Source organism: Anastrepha ludens, chromosome 2 (genome assembly GCF_028408465.1).
Source record: "Anastrepha ludens isolate Willacy chromosome 2, idAnaLude1.1, whole genome shotgun sequence".
Classification (NCBI taxonomy): domain Eukaryota; kingdom Metazoa; phylum Arthropoda; class Insecta; order Diptera; family Tephritidae; genus Anastrepha; species Anastrepha ludens.
The window spans coordinates 28,499,609-28,516,030 of NC_071498.1; the positions used below are offsets into that span (position 1 = coordinate 28,499,609).

The 16,422-nt window shown below is 40.5% G+C and overlaps 2 protein-coding genes across 2 annotated transcripts; one reads left to right on the top strand and one right to left on the bottom strand.

Annotated features, from left to right (window-relative positions):
• Window positions 1-9,040: 9,040 nt before the first annotated feature.
• LOC128867197 (alpha-1,2-mannosyltransferase ALG9) lies at window positions 9,041-11,145 on the bottom strand. Its single transcript, XM_054108301.1, has 4 exons — window positions 10,959-11,145; window positions 10,531-10,902; window positions 9,991-10,468; window positions 9,041-9,928 (listed from the first exon to the last, which is right to left on the bottom strand). Exons 1-4 carry the CDS (start codon window positions 11,075-11,077, stop codon window positions 9,059-9,061), a joined length of 1,839 nt encoding a protein of 612 aa, XP_053964276.1. The 5' UTR covers window positions 11,078-11,145; the 3' UTR covers window positions 9,041-9,058.
• Window positions 11,146-13,360: 2,215 nt separating this feature from the next.
• Window positions 13,361-14,491, top strand: LOC128856981 (general transcription factor IIF subunit 2). Its single transcript, XM_054092466.1, has 2 exons — window positions 13,361-14,035; window positions 14,107-14,491. The coding sequence occupies exons 1-2, from the start codon at window positions 13,511-13,513 to the stop codon at window positions 14,401-14,403; spliced, it is 822 nt and encodes a 273-aa protein (XP_053948441.1). The 5' UTR covers window positions 13,361-13,510; the 3' UTR covers window positions 14,404-14,491.
• Window positions 14,492-16,422: the final 1,931 nt, after the last annotated feature.

Here is a 16,422-nt window from a genome sequence, read left to right on the forward strand (position 1 = left end):
GTAACAAGCCGGCGACGATTTGTAAGCTCAGAGCCAATATTGAACGCGAAATTGCTGGAATTTCGGCCGATTTATGCAAAAGAGTGGTCGAAAATTAGGTTCAATGATTGGACTTCGTAAAACGTGCACGCGGTGGTCATGCAAAAGAAATCGAATTTCATACTTAAATGTATATGTTCAAACTCGATAATAAAAAAAAAAATTAGTTAAAAAAGTCAAACCGTTTGTGTTTTATTCAAAAAAGTTCAAAAGTTGAAGCGCTCTTACTGAAAAACCCTATACATAATTTTTTTCAGTATTCATTGATATTTCATCATGGAAAGACTTATGGCTCAACAACGTTTACAAATCGTACGAAATTTTTTAAGAATCAATTTACTTTTGCCTTAACTATGGCCTTGAGACGATCCACTCGCGAACAATGGCTTTTTGCAGCGCCTCGAGACTGGTGAACCTTTTAGTTCGGACCTTCCTCTCCAAAATGGCCCAAAGAGAATAATCCATAGGATTCGTGTCTGGTGAATTTGAGGCCCATTATGTGGACGTTACAAAATTCGTAACGTTGTTTTTTAGCCATTCTTGGTTCATTCGAGTCTTGTGAGACGGTGCCGAGTCCTGTTGAAACGTCCACGGTCTACCACCGAAATGTTTGTCCATGGCTTCAAAGCAACCTTCAAAACACTTTCCCGATAATATTTCGCATTTACCTTGACGCCAGGCTCGATGAAAACAATTGGAGAGCGCCCATCTGCGGTTACAGCGGCCCAAGTCATTGCCTGTGGCGAGTGCTGCTTCCTGGTGGCCAATCGATGACTCAAATTCTCATATGAACGGTCGCTCAAACAAACTCTATCGTTCGTCAATGTTCGGAAACTCACCGCTTTCGCCCAAACGAAGCAACTCCTTCGCTCTCTCATGTCTGACTTGTTGCTACTTTGGTGTGAGATCATGCGCCTTTTGGATCTTTGAGACTATTTTTCACTATGCGGCTATGCACTATTTAGTATGCTACGGATAGATATTTTCAGTTCAGTTCGCTATTTGATTGGCACTTTATCAGGGATTTCGCTCAAGTCGCTTCTTCACTTTTTGAACCATTTCACGTGACTTTGCCGTCTTTTGATGACCACCTCCATGATGTTTCGCAATGCTACCAGTATCATTGTATCGGATAATGGTGCAATAAACAAAAACTTTATTTACCTGAAGGTACTCGAGCTCACGAAAAATCGCTGGTATTGCTATTACATATTTCTTCAAAGATGAGGCTGGCGCCAATGTAACAGTGAATGGCGAACGCTATCGCGCCATGATAAACGACTTTTTGATGCTGGAAATTGAAGCCCGTGATCTCCGCTCTAACGTTTGGTTCCAACAAGACGACGCTACTTGCCATATATATATATATAAATGGCGCGTACACCCTTTTTGGGGTGTTTGGCCGAGCCCCTCTTCCTATTTGTGGTATGCGTCTTGATGTTGTTCCACAAATGGAAGTCCGACCGAAGTCCTCCAGCAAGTCGCGCGTCATTCAAAATTAGTGTTTACGGATGGCCGACCAACATTTGAAAGGAATTATCTATACAAAAATAATAAATATAACCCAATCAACTTGAATTTTCTTTGTTTTATTTCAATTCAAAATCCTATACCTCTAAATTGATCGCCCTTTATCTAATTAACTGTATTTGTATTTATAGCAAGGGTAGTATCAAAATAATTCGAAAATAGACAATGTAGCTTCCTCAAAATTAAAAATTGCTCAAATATAAAAATAAATCATTAATTTTTTTCTTTTTTCGTTGATGGTGTTAGGCATTTTCTTCTAAATAATTAAACTTTGAAGAAAATGCACAAGACCGCCAACAAACGTGCAATTTACATATTATACCAAAATTGAATGGGCAGCAAAACTACACATTCGAGCATTTTCTAGAAAGTCTAATTAAAAAGCTTGAAATTTTGATTTTTAAATTTTTTACAAAGTTTTAAACTTGGAGTTATGTTTATTGTATTGTATGTGCTATTATTGTGAACACGCATATGTTTAAGTATGTGTGAACTTACGTGCATATGCGGCTGCGAGAACTAGCCACTGGAAAAATGTCATGATTCGCTAAAAATTCTGTGGAGTTCGCATGCGTTGTCAAAGTAACAAAACAACACTAACAAATGCGTCATGTCGTGCTTGCATGTGTGCGTATACGGATGTTGAGCTCAAGCAGGAAACGATCACAAATGGATACGCTGCACTCGGGCAATAGACGTTAATTAACTCCGAGCAAAACATTGAAATTAATGTTTTAATAAGTACACCTTTTTCTCATAAGCATAATTCTGACAAACAGGTGATGTTGCCCTTCGGCAGGGATACTATAAAGAGGAGGATTCGTCAACAATTTTACTGAGAAATAATAGGATTGCAACTTTATTCTGGAGCGGTAAAACAGCGTGCAAATTATTATCACTGAGCGGAATATTGCAGCTAACGAGATATTTATGACCTATTGAATGAAATAAATGTATAAATGTATAATTTTTTGCGAAATAGTTGAATATTCTTGTAAATACTTACTCGATTCACGCAATTAAAAAAAAAGAGGTTATCTGTAAAGTCGGTTTACTGACGATAGTTTAACGTGATAACGTCATAAGAAAATACTGATTGAATGGTTGCATTTTTCAAAAGAAAATTTTAATTTTATTTGTTTGATAGAAATTTTGTATGGATATAGAGAATGAGTTAACATTAACATAACATAATATACTTTAACATAACATAACATAACATAACATAACAAATTACCCCGTATTAAAGCACTTATCAACAGCTTTCATTTGATATCCATATTGTACAAACACATTCTAGGGTCCACGTTTTGGTCTCTATCTCGAGACCCTAGTCACGGAGCGGATGGAAATACTCTGAACTTAAGCATTCACCAACAGCTTCCATTTGATACCCATATTGTACATACACATCCGAAGGTTACCCGGGTCCACGTTTTGACCTATATCTCGAGACCCTGTCTACCAATAGGTATCCAAACTATACGGAAACCATCTTCAATACCTCCTTAACAATGTGTGTAAGTTTGGTTTAATTCGGTGCAAAGACACGGCGGGTCCACGTTTTGGCATATATTTCCAGACCCTAGTCATCAATAGGTATGAAAATTACCCCGTATTAAAGCACTTATCAACAGCTTTCATTTGATACCCATATTGTACATACACAGCCAAAGGTTACCCGGGTCCACGTTTTGACCTATATCTCGAGACCCCAGTCACGGAGCGGCATGAAAAATACTCTGTACTAAAGCATTCACCAACAGCTTCAATTTGATATCCATATTGTACAAACACATTCTAGGGTCCACGTTTTGGTCTCTATCTCCAGACCCTAGTCACGGAGCGGCATGAAAAATACTCTGGACTAAAGCATTCACCAACAGCTTCCATTTGATACCCATATTGTACATACACATCCGAAGGTTACCCGGGTCCACGTTTTGACCTATATCTCGAGCCCTATTTCCAAAATAAAATATAATCCATGTTACTCGTGGAGGATGTAGCTTTCGAATGGTGAAAGAATTTGCAGTTCATTCAATGCAATGAGCAAGGTAACTACATATGAGCAAGGTAACACTAATGAGCAAGGTAACACTAAAGAGCAAGGTAACACTAATGAGCAAGGTAACACGAATTATAAGACGTTATCACGTCAATAATGTCAACGAATAAGAATAAAACAAACGGTGAAAACGAATCACTGATTCCAGTTCCCCATTTTCGAAGAAGAATATTTTCACGAAGATATATTTGCTAAAAGGCAGCATGGGTCTGGTTAAGGGAGCCGACTTGTCAAGAGGGAGCGAGAAAGCTGCTAGTTATCTAACAAGAAATCATTGACGATCACTCGAAAACAAGCCGAACATACACTTGATCAACTACTACATGAGAATGTCATGACAACAGACAATATAGTAGTAAAATATAGCGGATTTTCGTCAATTCATTTTATGCTAACATGTTGATGGGTAATACGAAAGAAAAACATAAATCAGCCACGCCACTGGCAATACTTTGCACAGATTCACCTTCCTCGAAAATAGTCAACACTGCAATATTTATTATCGATTAGGATTATTTGCAAATATTTCAATTTCATGAATTTGTGCTATGTCTGCCAAATGCTTTACAGTCGCAGTGAATGGTGGTTATTTTAAACAGCGTGAAAAGAATGCAGAAGGTATAGCCAACAACAGACCGTTAACCGACTCTCAGCGAATTTGAAGGAATCAACGATTTTTGACGTAACAGCGGATGTGATGGCGGTTTGTTTACGACAGAACTAAAATAGTGTTGGTGTAATATTACTTCATTACTGTCTAAATAACGACAGCGGCGTGGAAATTTACTTTGAAACACGAGTGCGACATTTTCTCCCGTTAGTGTGCATATATTCAAACTTGAATGAAGGCCAAAGTGCAATATTAGATATATTGAGGGAGAAATCAGTGAAGTCGTACTGAAATGTGTCAACGTCCAAAACTATATGCCTTCATGACTCGAAACTTCTAAAACCATCTGATGGTAGATGGAATTAAATTCTTATTGCGGAAATATGTTAAACTTCTGTGACTTGTATTCACGTTGTTGTTGTTGTTTTAACAGCATAGGTAGCCCTGCCAGTGTAGGCATATAATCGGTCGTCTTCGTCTAGCTCATCTAGGGGTAGGCCGAGGAAGCATGCTGTTTCGACAGGTTGGGTCCAGAGGGAGAGGGGGGTTAGATGAGTCGGTTTAAGGGGGCATGTGAAGAGGTGGTTAGTGTCGTGCGGGGTACCTTCACATGCCGGGCATGTGTTTGGTATGTCGGGGTCGATTCTGGATATGTAGGAGTTTAACCTGCTACAGTATCCAGAACGTAGTTGTGCCAGTGGTACACGAGTCTCACGGGGAAGCTGGAGCTCTTCGTCTGCAATAGGTGGTGGTTGGACTCCGATTACGGCATTCACAGGACGGGAGTTCATGAATGTGGTAACGGTCTCCACTGCGAATCACTAGTTCCAGGCAACCAGACAGGCGCAGCATAGTTTAGAACCGGCCGACCAATTGCCTTAAATGTCGAAAGCAACAGTTCTTTGTCTTTGCCCCAAGTGCTGCCGGCCAGCGATTTGAGGACCTTGTTGCGATTTTGGATTTTAGTGGCAATTGCGGTTGTGTGCGCAGAGAAGGAGAGCAAGCTGTCAAAGGTTACACCAAAAATTTGGGGGTTATTTACCGTCGGAATTGGTGTATCATCGACTTTTACCTTAAGGGACAGCTTGACCTCCTTTGTCCAGGTGGTAAAGAGGGTCGCCGTGGACTTGGTGGGGGAAAGTTGGAGATTCCTCGCAGTGAAAAAACGAGAAAGGTCGGTGAGGTAGTTGTTCACTTTGTTCACTCCCGCTGGTCGTTGGGGGAGCTTCGAGATGTACAAATTGAACAGCAAGGGAGAAAGGACACCACCCTGCGGTACACCTGGCTTAATCTTTCTCTGCTTTGAAGTTTGATCTCGAAATATCACTGACGAGTGCCGACCGCTCAGATAGTTTGCGGACCACCTCTTCAGCCCTGGCGGGAGTGTCGACTGATAAATATCATCTAGTAGCGTGGAATAGCTGACTATATCGAAAGCCTTCTTCAGGTCCAACGCTACTAGGACAGTCCTCTCGCAGGGGCGGTTTTGGTTGAGCCCGCGATTTATCTGGGCGTTTATGGCGGTGAGTGCCGTGATGGGGCTGTGCACTCGTTGGAATCCGTGCTGATGTGGGGCTGGGGCCAGGTGTTTCGTGAAGAGTGGGAGTAGGAGGGCTTCATGTGTCTTTACTACTGGGAAAAGGAAAGTTATGGGCCGATAAGACTCCCCTTGGTTGGCGGGTTTCCCAGGTTTCAGTAGTGGGACCACTCTCCCTGCTTTCCACTTGTCAGGGATGATGAGAGTGGCCAGGGACAGATTGAAGACCCTTGTGAGGAATCCTACTCCCAGGGGTCCCAGATGCTTCAGCATCAGCGCGTTTAATCCGTCAGGGCCAATGGCTTTCGATTTGTTGATGGCCTCCTGAACCTCATCACCGGAGAAAGTAAGTGGCGCACTGTCGTTCGTCAGTTTGTGCAGCCTTCTGGTAGCACGACGTTTGGTTCTGTCGCCCGGAGGATGCAGTATGAAAAGCCGGCTAAAATACCTCGCGCATCTCTTCGGGTCCGACGAAGTGCAAAGGTTGAAGGTGATAGCCGCCTTGCCGTTGTGCTTCGTCGGGTTTGACAGGGACCTAACGGTGGACCAGAGCTTACTCAACCCAGAGGTGAGGTTGCAGGTCTTCAGGTGCTCAACCCATTTAGTCCGCTTATGCTGATTTACCAGTTGCCGGATCTCCAAATTGAGATCCCTTATGCGGGGATCCCCGGGATCGGCCTGGCGTAGGTGGTCACGCTCGTTTGCTAAACTGGCTGCTTCGGCTGGGAAATGAGGACGAATGTCTTTATAGCTTCCAGCTGGAATGAAGCGAGCCGCAGCAGCTGTGAGCACCTTGCGGAGTGCGCGTTCATCAGTGGGGATGGGAAGAGCGGCGAAGGTGTCCTCGGTGAATTCCGTGAATCCGGCCCAATTAGCTTTTTTAAAGTTAAAATAGGGCCGGTGATTCGCAGAAACAAAGTCGGCAGGTCTCTCAATCGAGACGATAATGGGCAAGTGGTCTGATGCAAGCGATAGCATAGGTCGCCACGTTATGCTATTTATCAGACCCGCGCTAGCTATTGTTAGGTCAGGCGAGCTGCTGCAATTGCCCACTACCCTGGTGGGGGCGTCGTCGTTCACTGTGCTGAATGTCGAATCGTCTATCTGCTCTGCCAGTTGCTGTCCCCTACGATCATTTGGCAGGCTTGAATGTCAAAGATCGTGATGCGCATTGAAGTCACCTACAACCAATCGGTTTTCACCTCTGATGAGCGCACCTATATCAGGGTGATATCCTGCCGGGCAGCAGGTGACAGGGGGTATATATGTGTTAAATATTTCGAGCTCGGAATCGCCTGACCGGACAGGTATTCCTTGACATTCTAAGGTGCTATCCCTGCGGCCAATTCCTTCATCGATAAGATGATACTGTACAGTGTGGTGGACTATAAACGCTAGGCCACCACCATTTCTCGCTCGCGATCGTGTCTGTGCACGTTATAGCCATCCCTGGTGATCAGAGATGACCTAGCGTGCAGGTTTGTTTCTTGGACCGCAGCTATTTTAATACTGTGCCGGCTCATAAAGTCAACTATCTCGTCGACCTTACTCGCAAGTCCGTTGCAGTTGAATTGGAGAAGCTTGAAGCTTCTAGGTGAGGTCTGTGTGATTCGGCGGGTGAGGGACGCGTGGGGTTGTCGACGTTGGACCTGCTGCGCAATCCACTGTGGTTGTTGCGGCCTGATGGTGGTGGGCGGCCGCGCCTCCGGGGGCGGTAGTGGGTGCAGAGCTCTGCAGCAGCAACGTAGGCAGTTGTCCACTCACGGGCGGTGCGCAGGCCGGAACATCTCCGAAAATGGCACCAGCCATTGCAAGAATTGCATTGGACTGATACCAGATTCCGAGGTATTACGGTCTGACACACGGAACAGACTGTGCGGGGGACCAGGAGTTGCTGGTTTGTCCCCGCACTGGGGTTGGAGCAGGAAGGAAGGGGAGGGGTTGAAGGGGAGTTGTGTTGCTCCGATAGGCTCCTCACCGTGGAGGTGTGGGTAGTGGTGGCGGTTGGTAGTGCCGGCTTATCAGGGGTGTAGTAGCCGTGGAGGCATCAGACGCCTGCTGGCGTGAACAACACGTGGCCACATACCGTGTGGACCACTCCCTATGTGACTTAAGACCTGAGCAGGTCTTAAGGTGGCTCCACCCGTTGCACTTATTTCACCTAACCGAGGTGGAGTTCGGATGGAGCCGTTGATGGCAGACGCAGCAGTAGAATACTTCTGGCCCAGGGTTGGATTCGACTCCAGCCCTGAGGAGAAGCATTTGGAGCAGGATTCCTGCGAGAGTTTGCTCATGTGACGTAAGGGGTGGGGTGATATGCGTTTCACTAGACAGGGCTAGTATACTGGGGCGGCAGCCCTTGGTCGGGAAAACCCCGAGTCATTCCGGTACGTAGAACCGGCTGCCATGGCAATGACTTGTATTCACGTACAATAGGGTGCATAACAACTGCGACCAAAGACGCATATTCTTAAACTAAAATTTTTCAATCAATTACACTTTTTATTTCAAAGCTTCGATACATAGAAAAATATAAAAATTAAATTATAAAAATTAATAGAATATATTAGATAATAAAATTAAATATTTTTTTATTAAATAATAAAAAACTTATTAAATAATAAATCACTAAAAAATTTGTCCTAAGTAGGTTATGAAACAATTTTGTTGACGCTTTTTAAAATTTTTTTTATAGTTCATACTACAACAAAAACCATACCACGCAAAGTTTTTAACTTTGCACAAGATTTCTCAAAATTTCATCAAAACTTTAAACTGGATTTGATTTTTAGTATAACAAAGTGTAAGTTTCTAGTGACAACGAAATACAGTTTATTTTTAGGCATTCCTTTTTTTATTTTTTTGTTGACCGTGCTAGGTCTTTTCTTCCAACAATTTATATATTCTGTTGTTGTTGTATTAGCATAAACATTCCCCATACATATACGGGGAATGCTACTGAAGTCCTTGGGTATAAATTCGGGTCGTTCCGGTTACGTAGAGCCGACTGTCGTGTAAACGAACAATTTTTTGATCGTCGTCAGCACAATACCGTAGCAATAAAAAATATGTACCTCCAGCTTACAGCGGCCTTCGACCTTTCCGGCAATAAAGCCTTTGCTAATGTGTTGTTCTTCATACAAATACACACAACCTACTCAGCAGCCAGTCACACACCTTGGTCGGGTCATAAGTATTTATTTTTGCCAATTATTAAAGTAAAATTTCCAATAATTAATACCAAAACACATTTAGCTATCGTTATTCCTTAACTTCATTTTATTTTACGCTTAAGTAAATTGAAATGCCCGTAAGAAATATAGTCGTCCGTAAAAAATGGTATATAAAAAGCTCTGAAGAGCCTATGTGATTTCTCTTGAATAAGAAATGGTAATGTTTTTGTGTTGATCCAATCTTTGGTATAATTGGAGTAGTTGGGTTCCAGCTCTGTATATTTCCCTTCATCGAAATATATCAAAAAATCGCAGTTATTGTAATTAAAATACGTTCTTTCATCTTCTTGATTCATATCATTGAAATATGGATGCACTACTTGTGTAGCATTTTTTCCGTCCGTATAGTAAACTGGTAAAATGCCCCGAAACTCCGATTTCAAAAAGCGTAAGCGGAAATTTTTGGCCGGCAAAAAGAAGCTACCTGGATAACGGTACCAGTCTTTTCCAATGCACACATTATATACTCTGTCATCTTGATATTGCTCGGACGTCTTAAATTTGTTCAGTTCCATAACAATATCCATTGGTGCGTGATAGTTTCGATACAGAGAAAATACTCTTGACAAACCTAACAAAGTGCTTACAAGCATAACGAAAATAGCAATGAACATTGTGTGCTCCAGATAGTGAGAGCCCACCGCAGTTTTACTCTTAACCGCTAATAATGACTTTAGCCGATAGAAAATGCGTTGAAAAACATCAACAGTGATGGCGCCACACAGTGATATTAGCGGATAAATGGGGAAAAGAAAGCGTTCCTCCTTATGTGGTTGTGGAAAGAAAACTAGCAGCCAGAGATATAGAGGCGCTAATGATAGATACCGTGGAAAATTTAACGTTGACTTGGATTTTGCTGGTACCACAAAATGATCAATCAGTAGCATAACCGGTGTAATTAGAGCAAACATCTGAAATAAAATTACTTCTGTTAATATTATAACTGTATTGTGTACAGTGTCTATTTACTAACCCAAATGATGTTAAAGTTTAAGAATCCATTGATTATGTAATACTTGAATGGTTCGGTGCCAAATATATTCGGTCCATGGCTGGTGAAAACGTTGTACATTACTAGGTTCAATGGCGCGATAACTAATTTACCGAAGTAGGTGCTGTCGATAACAACCATTGGAATTCCGATGGTAATTGCAGAAATCAACGTCCATGTTAAAAACGTCCTCCACAACCGTTTACGTAGCAGCATATCTAAAGCGATTGGCACACCTAATACGACTGAGAAAGGCCAGCCAAGTAAAGCTGAAATAGCCACAAAAAATATCGCCAGACTATACTTCAGTTGCCACCATGCAGCAATAGCGGCACATCCAAAGTACATTGAGAAAGATGATGGCAATAAAGCAGCACTTGAGACAAACATGCCAACACTGAAAAGCTGAAAAATCAACCATAGCCGTCCTATGTGTATCCCGAACTCTTGGCAGATCGATCTAGAATGCATTAATCAAGTTGTTTTAAAACATTCAACGTCAAAGAATAAATGGTTGCGTACTTATACATAAAACGCTCCATAACAGCGCAACCAAATCCTAAAATACATCGTATCATGTAGAAAATAAGAATTGGACTTGGATTGAAGAGTTTTTGGTATATCCAGCCGGGCACACCTTGCAATAACAGATATGTATAGGAGCGTAGAGCAAATTGTGGGCTATACTCCCACGTTTGCATACCGTGGCCATTAATAACATAATGAAGTGGCTCCCAGTAGTTGAAAGTTTCGTCGCAATCAGATATGTATGCCCAAATAGCGCTACACAAACGCGCACTAATAAAAGTCTTAAATGCAGTCTCTACACTTGGTACAATTGTCGTTCTAGTATTTGTGGCCACAACAGAAGCATTTGTTTTCATCCCACTTGAACTGTGAATGAAACCGAAAATATATAACACCATATTTTTCGAAATAAACAATTTCACCTCTTCTTGAAATCCTTTCTTTGGTTGCTATCAATTTTCCTAGGTGGTTTTTTTGTTAGGCCGATGCCATTGTCTAATTTATTAGCATTATACCGCTGCCGTGCGGCCGGAGGGGCCATGATAAACAGAAAACGAAAACAGGTTAATCTGATATGGGCTCGAATTTCGTTGTGATAAGACACCGTGTCAAAACCCTTCCTATTCGGTATCGATATTTTCGAAATTGCTTAGAACGATATTTTTTAGAGTTCTAGAAATCAAGTATCGGATTTTCGGGCAAAAAATAAAGTACCCTAAGGCTATGTTCCTACGACGCGTAATGCACTAGGTAATAAGAGAGTTTTCACGTTTTCACGGCGCATTCGTAACCCACTTGTGTTGCTTTCTTCCTGGTTTGATTTCTCCAATTTTTACTAATATTATTTAAGGTGAATATCGGTGATGAAGAACAAAGTAAGTTTAAACTAACATTTTACTTTATTTTTTAGTTGATATTAATATTTCAAAGTATTTACTTTTTTCCCGGTTAAACTTTCAGAGTTTAATAATAACTTCAAAACTAGTATCCTTCAATAATTGCAACTGCTGCTTATGAAGGCGAAACAGTTATTCAAAAAAAAAATTGTGTCTCCTCAACAAGTTTTAAAATATTTAGCAACCACCTCGACATAATAATTTTTTTACAATATATTTTTGTCCCCATTATTTAAATTTAAGTTTTCTGGTAATTATTCAACGTTTGCTACTTCTGTTCTGGTTTATTCTTTCGTTTTGTGTAATTTCTGACAAAAAATGGGAATGATAAGGATTTGTTCGTATTTTGTGAACTAATTGAGACTTAATTATTTACAAAGTGTTGCATGGAGAATTACGTAACTCGAAGGGTATTGAATTACGAAAGAGGGAACGAGTTTTGCTTGGCAAAAATCATCAAAATTTAATGTCTTTACATAGGCTGCATTCACCGTTTTCAACTATAGGTATGTTGCTGGTTTCCACTGTTTAGTTTGCTGGTTTGAGAGGTTTCGTTTGTTGACGTTTTGCACTAAACTGCTCTGACAACTGTCATTCATAGGAAAACTCAAACCACCAAAGCCAAGCTTTGGCTTGTGAGAGAATTGGCGACTATATCCACTGCGCGTTTGTGTTTAAACTTTATTTCAGTTGCGTCATTCTTGTGTACGTATTTTTAAATTTTAGACATCAGCAGCCAATCAAATTGCCTCGATATGGGCAAATTGTAAAACATTGTTGCCATGTTGCGATGAGATGCAATAACAAAAAGGGGCTCCGCTTCCGCGCAAATGAATGCAGTTGCCACCATTTAATACATCAAACCCAGCACAATCATCATGTGAAGGATAGGTTTAAAATAGATTTGGGTTATGATATTTGTATGGGATTTAACAAGTGTTTTGCGTGGTGCTTGGGTTCAAACGCGCTAGTGGCTGTAAACCCAAAAGTAAGCTGTGGTGTAAACCGCTGTAACCAAAACCCAAGAAAAATCTATTTTCAGAAAAGAGTGAAAATCAGTATTTTTTCGGTCATAACCTAATATACATGCAGTGAATTTTTTAAAAGGCAATTTTTAATATTAAAACATCTATTACTTAATTTTTGTGTTTCACCGAGATTTGAACCTACTTCAGAGAGAACTTCCGAATGGTAGTAATGTACCTAACCTTCGGCTATGGCGACCGCTAAGAGTTTACTAATACACAATTCTCACAATTTTTAAATACTATGCGCGCATCCGAAAATTATTTTGAAAGAGAGGTTTATCCACCCGCTGATAGTCTGTCTCCCAAAAAGACTGAATTCGTTAGTAAAATATTTTTAAAAAGATATTTTCTAAATATATTCACAAGTTCATGTAAAGTTTTCAAAAGATAACTTTCTTAAATGTTGGAGGTTTATGATATCTTCAAAATTGCTTCAATTGCTGCAATTGCTCCTCTTGGAGGTGGAACAGTTTCTCAGAAGATAATTTAGTCTCCTCCAGTATTCGGCAGCTCCACATGATTTTTTCATAATATCTGTTTTTGCTTCCATTAATGCAGTTTAACTTTTTCTGGTTATAATTCAACGTTTGTTAATTTTGTTTTGGGAGAACTCTTTCAAATCAAAATTAGGTAACACAATGATTTGTTCGTAATTTGAAAAGTAGTAATAGTGGCTGAATTACTTACAAACCAATCCGTTCCGAAATTTGTGTGGGGAGTTGCATAATTCGAAAAGTATTTTTGAAGTGAATAACCAATAAAAGAGCGAATTATGAATCGGAGGACGAATTCTGTACAGTGGGAACGTAGCGTAAGCCTGACTAGTTGCGACTTGCAGTTCGTATATGAGAGAAAATATCGATAATAATGAAAATTTTTTTTGTGTGATCGACAAAATCGAATGAAACATTTCGTACTCGTCCGTCACTAATGAAGTTATTTATTTGCAATTGAAAACTTTAATCAGTGGGAGGGAAATTCTCAAAAGTGGTATTTAAAAGAGTTTTATAATTAGTGAAAATCTAACTTCCAAACCAAGGAAGCTGTAATATGTCAAAAGATGATAGAGAGTTAGATTTGTCCAATGCGGGACGAGGAGTTTGGTTGGTTAAAGTCCCGAAATATATTGCTCAGAAATGGTCTAAAGCGCCTTCAAATATGGATGTGGGAAAGTTACGCATTAGTAAAACACCGGGGCAGAAGGCCCAAGTGTCCTTATCGCTTACACAGGCTGTGGTTAACTTGGATCCCGAGGAAAAAATTCCCACTGAGCATATTTTGGACGTTTCTGTGGTGACTAAGCAAACGCTTGGTGTATTCTCGCATGTTATGCCACTGGAGTCAAATAATATAAGTAATGCAAAAGATAAGGAACCACAGCCTCTTAGCGAGGCGGAAAAGTTGTACATGGAAGGTCGCATTGTGCAAAAGCTAGAGTGTCGGCCGATTGCTGACAACTGCTACATGCAATTAAAACTTGAATCTATACGAAAAGCATCGGTACCCCAACGGAAAGTCCAGCCAATAGACAAAATTGTACAGAACTTCAAGCCAGTTAAAGACCACGCCCACAATGTTCGTATAGTGCTTTTACATATTTGGATAAATAATTTGTTTTCACTTGTCTTATGTTTTATTAATTGCAGATCGAGTACCGAGAGCGAAAGAAAGCGGAAGGAAAGAAGGCGCGTGATGATAAAAATTCAGTTATGGATATGCTATTTAATGCGTTCGAAAAACATCAGTACTACAATATTAAAGATTTAGTAAAAATAACTAAACAGCCTATTGGCTATCTTAAAGAAATACTCAAAGAAGTATGCGACTACAATATGAAGAATCCTCATAAAAATATGTGGGAATTGAAGAAAGAATACCGACATTATAAGACTGAAGAAAAGAAAGGCGACGAAAAAACGGGCACTGATAGCGATTCGGATTAAGTGTAAACCTGAAATAATGCGAAGCATGTATATTTTTATAAATAAAAATTTACAATCATTTATATTGTAAGGTTTTAAGACATATTTATTTCTTACTTTTTGATCTACATTTATAAAAGGAGGTTACGAGTTCAGTAAAAATTGCTGAATGAACTCAAAAAGGCAAAAGAGTTAGACCGTCGCAAACACTTAACGATGGACAGTTTTAATTTACAAAAGAAGAGGAAACCGTTTGCCTGGAAACAAGCGTTCTGCAACTTACCTCAGTTCCCGACATCCAACTGGAACAGTTAGGTTAAGTGGCGAATAAATTTTTAAGCTGAGCTTAAACATGAAAAATTTCTTTTGACAGAATCTTTCTTTCAAACACTTCAAGCGACGTTCACGGATATTGTTATCGTAATGCCATGCAATAGGACAGTGTTTAATGGAGCAGGTAACGCAAAACTCGGGAGCATCTGTTTTGCTCTGCTCCATCCTGCGTTTCGTTACGGCAAGGAGGCGTTGTTGCCAACGTACGAAGTAATATTTCATCATTATCATTTTTGGTGTGACGGTCCGGGTTGATAACTCTGACCAAGAATCTCGGCCCTTTGCAGACATTCTCCAATTTTTCAGTCCAAAGATTTTGGCATCGTCATTAATTGTATCAGTCCAAGTTTTTCGAGGGCGACCCCTTTTCTAAGGCACATACAGGTTGCTATTGTAAATCTTTTTTGCGATTTCGTTTGGGTTCATCCTCAGAACATGTCCAACTCACTTAATGCGCTGAAACTTGATGAAGTCGGCGATTTGTAAGTCATTTAGCTTACCTAAACATTCATCGTTATAAGGCAGGCGATAGTTGACGTGATGTATCCGTGCCGGCCCTAGAATGCAGCATAGAATTTTTCGCTCAAAAATGTTAAGCTTTTCTTCATCCTCCAGGGCATCTCCCAGGTTGAGTAACGCAAGGCCTAATTATAGTTTTATAGAGTTACAGCTTTGTTCGCTTAGAAAGAAACGTAGAACCTAGAGCCACGCACTCACTTCTTGTTAGGCTGTTGCATTCGCAGAGATGGTAGATCTAAAATATTTAAACGATGCCGCCCGCTCAAAAAGTGTAAAAGTGTAACTGTCGATCAATATGACAGATTTACATTCATTTGGAAGTTTTCCAGTGCACAAAGATTTTGTTTTTGATTCGATAGTTATCTACTCTAAATTCTAAGTGGACAGAAAAATGTGGTGTAGTAGGCAACCCAGGCAAAACACAACTCATATTGTTCACTAGGAAAGATAGTTTCCCTCAGTTACGTTCAATAATGCTTAAGGGGGGAAGCTCTTATGATTTCGGAAGAAACTTGGGACTAACCAAATATCTTAGAAAGAGTTAGGAAAGCTATCCTAGCGTTTTATGCCTGCAAGAGAGCTTTAGGAAAGAGCTGGGGAATTAAACCTAATATTGCTCCTTGGTTTTATACTGCAGTTGTGAGTCCTTCTATATGGAAATGTTGTCTGACCTATTCTAATTTATTGAGTAAGGTACAGAGATCAGCAGAACTATGTGGCGTCATGAAAACCACGCCATCCATGGCTTTGGACACCATGTTACATCCGCCACCCCTTGATGTCTTCTGCAAATACTCAGCGGGCTATTTTCGCTTTAAGGCTCAGAGCGAGCTCACAATGGAAAACTGTCACACATGGGCGTTATAGACTCCTATATGGACATATCCATGCAATGTCTTCAAGAAGATCCATCATCCAACACATCCGTTAAGATCACTTCAGCAGCATTCCTCGTATATGCACGGGGAATGTTTATGCTGATACAACAACAACAACAACACGGACGAATCTAAAATGAATACCGGTGTAGGATCAGGGCTATATTGCGAAAAGTTGTTTTATCCTTTAAACTACCGGATCACTATAGTGTTTTTCAAGCGGAAAAAAACTCTGTTCATTAAGCCTTCAGATGGTTAAAGGCAAACGGAATATTATTAAAAGATATCTACATTTTATCAGACAGCCGAA

Coding starts and splice junctions, on each gene's coding strand:
- LOC128867197 (XM_054108301.1), bottom strand. CDS start 11,077: ATGGCCCCTCCGGCCGCACGGCAGCGGTATAATGCTAATAAATTAGAC. Junction 10,469..10,530: donor ATGGAGCGTTTTATGTATAA/GTACGCAACCAT, acceptor AATGCATTCTAG/ATCGATCTGCCAAGAGTTCG. Junction 9,929..9,990: donor TAAACTTTAACATCATTTGG/GTTAGTAAATAG, acceptor ATTTTATTTCAG/ATGTTTGCTCTAATTACACC.
- LOC128856981 (XM_054092466.1), top strand. CDS start 13,511: ATGTCAAAAGATGATAGAGAGTTAGATTTGTCCAATGCGGGACGAGGA. Junction 14,036..14,106: donor TTAAAGACCACGCCCACAAT/GTTCGTATAGTG, acceptor TATTAATTGCAG/ATCGAGTACCGAGAGCGAAA.